Source organism: Asparagus officinalis, chromosome 10 (genome assembly GCF_001876935.1).
Source record: "Asparagus officinalis chromosome 10, Aspof.V1, whole genome shotgun sequence".
Lineage (NCBI taxonomy): Eukaryota > Viridiplantae > Streptophyta > Magnoliopsida > Asparagales > Asparagaceae > Asparagus > Asparagus officinalis.
Window position 1 is genome coordinate 59,693,800 of NC_033803.1, and position 9,857 is coordinate 59,703,656.

Below are 9,857 nucleotides of genomic sequence, written 5' to 3' on the forward strand. Positions count from 1 at the left end.
CTGAATTTTAGATTTATTTTTATTATTTTCCCATTTGCAATGGGAATAGCTTGATTCTTTTGAATGAAATCTTTGAACATTCTAATAGTATCTCCATACATAATTTATTATATTCATTTACTCTATAAATAACATAATTTATTATATTCATTTACTCTATAAATAACATAATTTATTATATTCATTTACTCTATAAATATTATTAACATAAGATATTAATGTTTCTAAATTATAATCAATTAATGCTAAGCTATTATATTATAGTCTTTTATTATTTTTATGGATTTAAACTTTTATCAATTAATGTTACTAATGTGTTTTGTTGCTCCTACTTATTAGTAAAATTTTATGCAGTTACTTTAATTTACATGGTAATGATAATTTTAAGCTATAATAGTTTTTAATTTTTTTATTCCCTAATCTGATAGTTTTAATCAATTCTTATTGTTTTTGTTTATCAGTATTAAATTAGACTATCTTTAGATACTAAAAANTTTGTCAAGTTTAAAAATTTTAGCCTTTTTATGGTTTTAAACTTTGAGGGTGTGATTTATAATTTTTAAAACTTTAGGAGCATTTTTAAAAAACTACTTTTAAGTTTGGTAGTCGTAACTTCTATGTTTCATGTGTCGGTGGTAATTTTTAAATATCACGATATTTCTTACAACTCTAAAATTTTGAGGCTTCTTTTTGTAATCGTTAAAACTGTATATTAATTTTTTTTAAATTTAAAATTCAGCAGTCTATCAATAATTTTAGATTTGATATGTATTGGTTATAAATTTTAAAAATTTAGAGTTTTTTTTTATGATTTTTAAATTTTAAAAGAGTTTTTCTACAACTTTTGTAACTTTGAGGTTAATTTTGATAAATTTTAAATTTTTAGGTGCATGGGGGTAATCTCTTTAATTCATCTTTTATTATTTGTAAATTTAAAAATTTTAAGGTTGTTTTTTATAATTTATACTTTTGAGTGTGTTTTTTTTAATTTTTAGGATATTGAGGGTGTTAATTAAAAATTTTAAACTCTTAGGAGGCTGCTATTAATTTCTTGATTTCATATTTGTTGTTTTAAGGTTTGAAATGTCAGAAATTTTCAGGTGTGTTGTGGTAATCCCTTGAATTCTTCTTTTTTGTTTGCAATTTTTAAAAATTTAGAATTTCACGTGCTTGTTTGTAGTTTGAACTTTTAAGGGTGTTTCTATAATTTTTAAGATATTGATATGTTAACCACAAATTTTAAATTCTTCACAAACTACTGTTAATTTCTTGATTTCATATTTGTTGTTTTTAGTTTTTAGACGTCAATATAGTTTTTATAATTTTAAACTTTTCAGGGTATTTTGTGCAATTTTAAAACTTTTTTAGGTTTTTTATAATACTTTATGTATTATAGTACGTTAGCTACGTATAATTTCTTTATCTTAACAAACTAATACAATATATTTTATATATATTATTAATATTTTTTTAATTGTTAAGCTATAAATAGTTCACATAAGATTAGGATAGATATAATTATGATTAGGATAGATTAAGATATAAATAAAATATTTAAAATAAGTAAGAAATTTAACCATAGAATAAGATTTTCTCGAAACTCATGCTTTTAAAGGAGTATGATATATATATATATATATTATATATATATATATATATTATATATATATATATATATATATATATATATATATATATATATATATATATATATAATATATATATATATTATATATATATAAAATAATATATATATTATATATATACTAGTTGAACTCAATACTTATGGGACAAAATAATGCTAGTATAACTCAGTATTTATTGAACAAAAACCTTCACATCTATTGTTTTCTTGTTGTTCTGCTTATGTCAACAAAATAATGCTAGTATTACTTTTTTTTTTAAATTCTTTCTGGAATTTACAACTTATCATTTTAACTTGGTTGAAATAGAAATCAAATTATGGTATTACTAATAACACTCAATTTAATCAAAGTAATTTATTTTGGAATTTCTGGAAGCATATCTGTTGGCTTCCATTGCTAAGCTTGGACATGTGAAGCTCCAATTATTTAACTTGCTTCCTTTTTCTAGGATTATGTTGAGAAAAATGTCTCTAGGATTCACACATGAAAACCAGCTCACGTTAATCAATGATAATGGCGTTTCTCTCCACATGGACTTGATCACTCCGAGTACATTGTATTTAATCATAGATCCATTACTATCCCTACATTACACAAGATTTCTTTTATCATTGTTTATTATTATTATTGCTACTACTACTATTATTTGTGTTCCAAATTAAGTCAAGAATTCAGTTTTAAGATACTCGAGCTTGCTCTGATTCAAAATTCAAATGACCAAGAATCAAATAAGCAGGACCACCCATATGCACTTTATTTGTTTCTTTAAAGAGCCTCCTCTCAATCATTAATGAATTTGCCCAAACCCTGGACTGCTTGCAGACGAGGAAACATTGAGAAAGGAATCAAATGCATTGTTCCCTCAAGCACATATAACAGGCTATGTAATATATTGATATAATTAACAGATATTTCTAAGCTCCATAAGTAGTTCAGTCATACCAAGTAACATCATTGAATCAAATGATCATGTTGCCCCTAACGCATGCACACACACTTAAAGAGATAAATCATTCTAACAATGATGATAACACATGGATTCATCATTGATCTCTGATTTTGGACATTTAAAAACATGTTTACAGTATAATACAGCTTCAATCATGAGCTGTAACAGAGAAAACTGAACATGAGCTTACAGCTACAATCATGAGTTGTGACATAGAAAACTGAACATAAGCATATTGCGAACTGATGCAATGAACTCGAAAGTTCCTCTTTTTTGCATCTTTAATTGGATTCATATATAATATCATCATTACAGCAGCTAACAATACTCCAGTAAGAGAACAGAGCAAAATAGGGAGTGCGTGCACACATGAGCTTTGATTCCGACCAACCTCTGACAACTAAATTGCATCCCCTTGCAAAATCATGCTATGATTATATACTCTTTTGTCACATTTTAATATATGTACATACTCGCAAACATCATATGAATTCTGCATATCATAGATGACTGGGCCTCCTTTTGCCAGCGTCTGTCCTCATTCTCTTTACAGGCTTGGCCCATTGGGCCTCTTCCTCCACGCCTGCAGAGGGCCCACTACTGCTGTGCTGCTGCTTTGGCTGCTGGGCCCACCTCGTCGACTTGCTGAGGTTGGATATCCCTGTAGCTATGAACCAGCTCGGCTCGTGGGGATGTGGGCCCAACCAGCCTGCACTGGGCGGAGACAAGGGCCCCGCTGCTGCCCGACCCTGGCCAGTTGGTGACACGGGTCCCACCCTCCGGTCTTGCCTCTTCTTCTTGCAGATGACCAGATCGCCAGGATGGGCCAGGGATGGGATGGGCTGGGCCTGGTCTCGGACAGAGGGCCCAGTGTCCGGTCGTGATACCCTGTTGAGTTTGGAGGCATTAGCTCGGGTCATTCTCCCTTCTTCATCGGGAGACACGGATGCACGTGCACTAGACTTTGCAGTGACTGGGCTTGGCTTTTGGGGTGGAGCAGGAGCAGCAGCAGCTCCTCCTCCATGGCTGGGGAAAGTGAGGGCATTCCTTGCCTCTCTGAAATCTGTATCTGGGAATGCTATCTTCATAATATCAAAGAAGAGATCATGAAACTTTCTTGCTTCGTATTTCACCTGGAGGAAGATTCAGGGGTTAGCAACTCTATCCCTTGAACCTCCACACAGCTTAAAACACAGTAATAAAGTCTCCAGGTTTACAAAATTAGTATTTTGTCAAGGTTTCATTGTGGAAAAAAAAATCTATTCAAAGGATTGACCACAGCCTAAAAAGCTGAATGCTGTTTAACTAGTGAACATGGAGGACAGCATATAGAATGAAGCAGCTGGGTACTTCCCATCAATATTGTCAAAGTGAAACATTATCTCAGCAGAAAGTTGTTAGCATCGCCTCGCTAGTTGCTTTGTACTCTCTTGTTGGTTCTTTTTTTCCCATCAGCATGATAGAAAGGAAAATGGATAAATATGTTGCTCACAATTTTTGTTAAGCCATTAATAAATTACTACTTAATTGGAAAGAAATAAAGTCATAGTCTAATATCAATCTTTTTCCCTATCAATTTATAGGAATTCTTCCCGTTGTGAAGATTGCATCAACCATTTAATGACAACAAGGAAATATAGGAATATTCATTTCAAAAATAAATAAATAAATAAATAACCAATGAAAAAGTCGAGCAAGCATGCAGTAGACTTGTGGAGGTCTTAAAACTTTTTTAAAATATCAATTAGACTCATCCAGCAAGTTATAAGGTAAGTGAGAAACTGGCATACCTCGTACGAGTACTTGCAGTACTGAGCCACATTTTTCAACATTAACTGAATGTCAGCTATGAAGTCTGTCACACCAGAATACTCTAAGTTATCCACACGCCGATCTATTCTCCGCAGATCTAATGGGTTAATCATTGTCACAGAAGGGCTGGCCAAACTAGAGCTCTCATTTTTCTTCCACAAGTCATACAGGACAGGTACAATTTGATATCCATCTTTGCTAATTCTTCTCTGAAGTTTGCTTATAACATTCTTGCACTGAAAAAAGAAAAAGTGGTAATACTCAAGGCAAAAAGCTGATTGCATAAAAGGTTAAAACATCTTGCTAACTATAAAAATGACACCAACTGTACAACAATGTCAATATCCAAAAGATCAAAAATGCATGTCATCGTTAGTTCTCAATGATTTTTTTTTTTTAGTTCTCAAAAATAAGTGGCTAAATTATCAACTAAAAGAAGAATATTCAAGATCTTCCTCTGCCAATATTTATGGCTCTGACTAACAGTTTGTTACAAATAAGGTTTCAAATATCAGATATCGGAAGATATCGCACAGTCAAAATCCATATCATATTGCGGATATCGGGGAAATATCAAGGATATGTAGTAAACATTGGAGTGTCATATTCGATGATGTGCATATGCATATATAATATAATGTCCGAAAATGTAATCTAAACATACAGTTACATACTTAATGAAATCTAAGCATATGAAATGTTAATAATATATATTTAGAATCAATAACCAGTCATAGAAACATAATCAGGAAAAGAACCGATTAGAGTTTTGATAAAAAAAACTTCATAGGGCTGGAAATTTTTGCTAAACGTATTAAAGAAATTTTGTAGAACTAATTTATTTTAACAAACAAAGCTTGCAGTATGAGCCAGAAAAAAACTGTCTATCATGCTGCGGATATATCAGTCAACATATCAGCTGATATATCCTGATATATTGGCCATGTTGGAGATGTATTGCCCAGAAATTGCCAAAAGCAGTAAAGGATATTAAGACAATATCATTTTGCGGCAAGGCTTTTAAAAAGATAAATTGGATATATTTGAGATACTTAAAACAATGGTCACAAAAGCTCTCAGTCACAGCCACCTTGAGGGATTGGACTGCTATGTGAAATGTACAGGCAGTGCATTTAGAGTATAGGAGTCCCCATTAGATGGCCAAGGTTTATTTTGGCTACCCCTTGCAAGTGTATAGTCACCCTAGTTGTAGAGAAAGAACAATTAGCTCATTAGAAATTCATGGAAAAATTAGAGGTAACTCGCCCCAGGAACTTAGAGGTATCTCGCCCCAGGAACTTTAACCATCCAAAATGATGTTTCCTCGTACAAAATTCAACTTTATCACTATGGTGTTCTGAGGGTTTCAGAGATCTGTTTTACACTACAGGCATTCTTGCAGTATCAACATGGCAATTTCACAAAAAGATCCCATGATTTGTGGACATGGGACCTTGCAGTATCAAAATGGCCATTCTTCCAAATGTGGATACAAGGAAACGGCTATGAGTTAGAATATGTAATATATTTCACACTTCTAAACAATAAAGCACTTGAAGTAACAATAATATGATTTGCACAATGTACTTCGCTTTAAGTAGAAATGTACTAAAAAGTTGGAAAGTGTGGAAGTGCTTCCCATTTATGGAAGCAACTTCACAGATTTCGACGGCCACAGTAATCTTTTTTTTTCTTTCTCTTTTTTCTCCCCCTTTCAAGGTATCTTAATGAAAGCAGAGCTTCAACTTTCAAAGTGTGCACAATTTGGGCAGTGTATTGTTAATGCAGAATGTCAAAATTATATGAAAATGATAGAGAAACAGACATAAAGAGATATATTCTGGTGGCTGGAAATAATTAATCAAATATGGTGTGTAAAACGATTAATATTCTAGACACGACAGAACTGATAGATGTAGGTAGCATTATATGATTGAAGTCTGCTCCTAAATAAAATTAACATACTGGTAGAATGACAGTTAGTACATGTACATTGAGGACATACCTTCCTATGCATACTGTCTGACATTTTTGTGCCTGTTGCACTACTTCCACCAGTATTGATGGCCTTACTATTCCAACTTTCCCTAGAATGATCCATGGCATCTTCTCCAGATAAGTAACCTAACCTGCTGGACTTTTGCATATTCATTTGCGAACTTATTCTTGGAGGCAAATTACGTCTTTCCGAACCAGGCTCACTAAATACATCAAGTTCTAGCATATCATAATCCTGGTCTACCTGAGTGGGAATTTGGGACCTACACTGCAATGATCTCTCATTGCTGGATTTGTCTTCGAACCTTTCTGCAACATGTTTTGGGCGAATTCTCATGCTTCTTTTACGCTTAATTTTTGGTTGAAGAACTTGTTCATCCTCCGCATCATCACGATCATGATTCCAACTTCCTGATTGTTGATGATCCAGATAAGAATCACCAGACATAGCAATTTCACCTTCTTCTAGTTCATCCGTCTGAAAAATGCCAGAATGGAAAATAAATAAACAGTTGGAGCTTAGAATATACATAAAGCAAAGAAAATGCAATAAACAATATGATAACAAAGAGGATGAGTCACACAAACCGTTCTTTTTGAGCGACGGTTTGGCTTGGCATCTAATGCAGAAAGAGATCCAAACTTCTGCGATGACAGGGAAGAAGGGGTTGCAGACTGATTCAATCTTCTAGTTCCAGAAGAAGACCCTGAAGAAGCAGCTTCCTCAAATCTACGAGTGTTTATGTTGCCTTCCATTGCAGGAGATAACTCATAGGCATCACCATCATAAGCAAGACCTTCTTGCACTTGATCTTTGTTAGTAGGTTGCATGTCGACAGCATCATTGTCTTCATCTTCTGATTCACCCATCTCTCCATCTTCCTCCTGCAAAGAAGATACATTTCTCCCCTCAGAGCTGGCATCTGATTCTTCAAGATCGTCATCATCCAATTCTCTATAGATAGAATTCTTTTGTGCACTCTTTCGCCCCCTTCTTTCAGTCTTGTTAGGCTCATTCATTTCCAAATCCGCACTACTAGCAAGTATATTTTTTGATGGCTTTTTAGATAATTTAGCAATGACAGAATCCAGTTCTTTAGATCCAGCACGGAGCCACTTTGGAACTTGATTGTGTTTTATCATCTCCTCAGTCCAATCAAAATCCTCATCCATTTGATCGAAAAGCTCAATCTCTTCTTCATTACGAGCAATCATACGATTTACCTGCTGTAACGAAGGTACATCATGTACAGTTTCCTGGTATCTCTCTTCATCGTGTAAGAGTGTTTCCAAAGTCATCCTCCTTTCTTCATGAGTTGTTCTTTGGTCAAAACGGCCAGCATTTATAACTTCATCAGCCATATCTATCTTATATTGTTGAATATTGTTACGAATGAGGCTCTCAATGGATCCTATATACCGATCTTTACCAGCAAAGTCATCCTCCAAATCCTCTATACCTCCAGTCCTTAACCCATCTTCTTTCTGATAACTAGATAATTTGTCAACGACTGCTTCCATATATATGACCTTCACCTCTCTTTTCTGTCCAATGCGATGAGCCCTAGCTACTGCTTGCTCTTCGTTTTGTGGGTTTGGATCAGGATCATATATGACAACTGTATCTGCGGTCTGGAGATTCAGACCTCTTCCAGCTGCTCGAATACTAAGCAAGAAGATAAAACAGTCTGAATCAGGGCTGTTGAAATCAACAATTGCAGATTCACGATCTTCTAGGCTAGTTGTTCCATCAATTCGTCTATATATCAGCCTACGCCATTGCAAATATTCCTCTAATATATCAAGAAGCTTTGTCATGGTACTAAAAAGGAGAACACGATGCCCTGCTCTTTGAAGTTTTATGAGAATCCTATCAAGAATCCAGAGCTTCCCACAAGATCTAACAAGAAACTCTTTTGAATAATCATTGAAATAAGGATAATTAAGCAAAGGATGATTACAGGCCTTGCGCAACTCCATACATTTATTATTCAGATTTTTATATGTCTTGACCTGGTACATTGGATTTTTCTGTGCCCTGCGCAACTCATCTTCAGGATCTACTCTAATGGTACCAGTAGATTTGATCCAGTCATAAATGGCACCCTGAATAGCTGACATTCTACATCTTAGAACAATTGAGACCTGAATCATGTATCACGTAAAATATTAATGCTAGCCAAAAAGGGAAGTGATGTAATAGAAATTTCTGGAGATGCTAACCTTTGGAGGGAGTGACCCTTCAACGTCTTCAACGCGACGTCTTAGCATGAAAGGCTCCAGAATTTGATGAAGTCTGTGGATGATAATCACCTTTTTTTCAGTTTCAAGCCAGTCGTCCTCCTCTTCGCTATGCGAAGGGGCATCCTTTTGAAAGGGCTTAGAGAACCAATCATTAAATGCCTTTTTATTATCAAATACTTCTGGAAGGAGTAGATTTAAGAGAGACCATAGCTCTTTCAAATCATTCTGCATAAGACAACTATAATCAGCCATGTGCATACGGCACAAACATAAATTCAGATCTAGAGAAATCTTCTGGATCAAAGAAATGTAATGCAGGCGATAGACCTCTCAATGGAATCCTAATAGCAATTATACAATACATCCAAAAAACAATGAATGTCGAAACAAAATGAAAGTGCTTTATAAGTGATGAACTCGAGATAATCACCAGCCTAGGATTGAACCCAAGGCTGTAGAAGCCAGGAACCTCCCAACCCTCCAGGTAGCCCGTGATGGGTGGAAAAAAGGCATTTTTAATGTAGCATGAAAATGAAAAGAATTGACAAATTCAGAACACTGCGTTAAGGAAACAAAAAAGTGAAAGACCAATCAAAGGAGACAATAGTTGCATATTCATGCCTAGCAGGAACAAGAACTTGATTTACAGCTCTTACTGTTACAGGAACAATAAACAAGCATATACCTGTAAAGGAGTCCCAGTGAGAAGTAATCGTCTTTGGCAACGGTACCTGTCGAGATCACGAGCTAAAACTGATTCTCTATCTTTCATGCGTTGAGCTTCATCGATAATGATATACTTCCAATCAATTTTACACAGCTTTGAGCGGTCAAACATGATAAACTCATAAGTAGTAACAAGTACGTTAAACTTCATGGCGCAAACCTCCTGTATAATAGAGAGAAACATAGCTTAGTGTATGCCATTCGCGCATCTAAAATAAGCATAGGCTTTTAGTATGATTATTACCCTTTTTTGTAATGAAAGATTAACTGGGTACCTCAGACGCTAAACACATCATTTATATAAACCAATACACTTAAGTTTGGTCAGTCGGTGATAGATTTAAATTTAAAGTAAATATGAGTAACCACTCGAGGTATTTTATGTCCTGCCACCTATTTTCATTATTCCAATTGAAACTCACAGTATTGCAACTGAAAAATCAACCTACAAGAGTTATAAGGAATGGAAATATGCTTCAGGC

The 9,857-nt window shown here is 34.4% G+C and overlaps 1 protein-coding gene across 1 annotated transcript in view; it reads right to left on the bottom strand.

Annotated features, from left to right (window-relative positions):
• Positions 2,660 to 9,857, bottom strand: part of LOC109825002 (ATP-dependent helicase BRM-like) — a 16,018-nt gene continuing 8,820 nt past the window's right edge. The window contains exons 8-13 of the mRNA XM_020391657.1: positions 9,335 to 9,538; positions 8,629 to 8,874; positions 6,994 to 8,550; positions 6,413 to 6,883; positions 4,386 to 4,643; positions 2,660 to 3,728 (exon numbers count right to left, since the gene is read on the bottom strand). Coding sequence (XP_020247246.1) covers positions 3,096 to 3,728; positions 4,386 to 4,643; positions 6,413 to 6,883; positions 6,994 to 8,550; positions 8,629 to 8,874; positions 9,335 to 9,538 — 3,369 coding nt within the window. The 3' untranslated portion in view covers positions 2,660 to 3,095. The remainder of the gene's footprint in view (positions 3,729 to 4,385; positions 4,644 to 6,412; positions 6,884 to 6,993; positions 8,551 to 8,628; positions 8,875 to 9,334; positions 9,539 to 9,857) is intronic.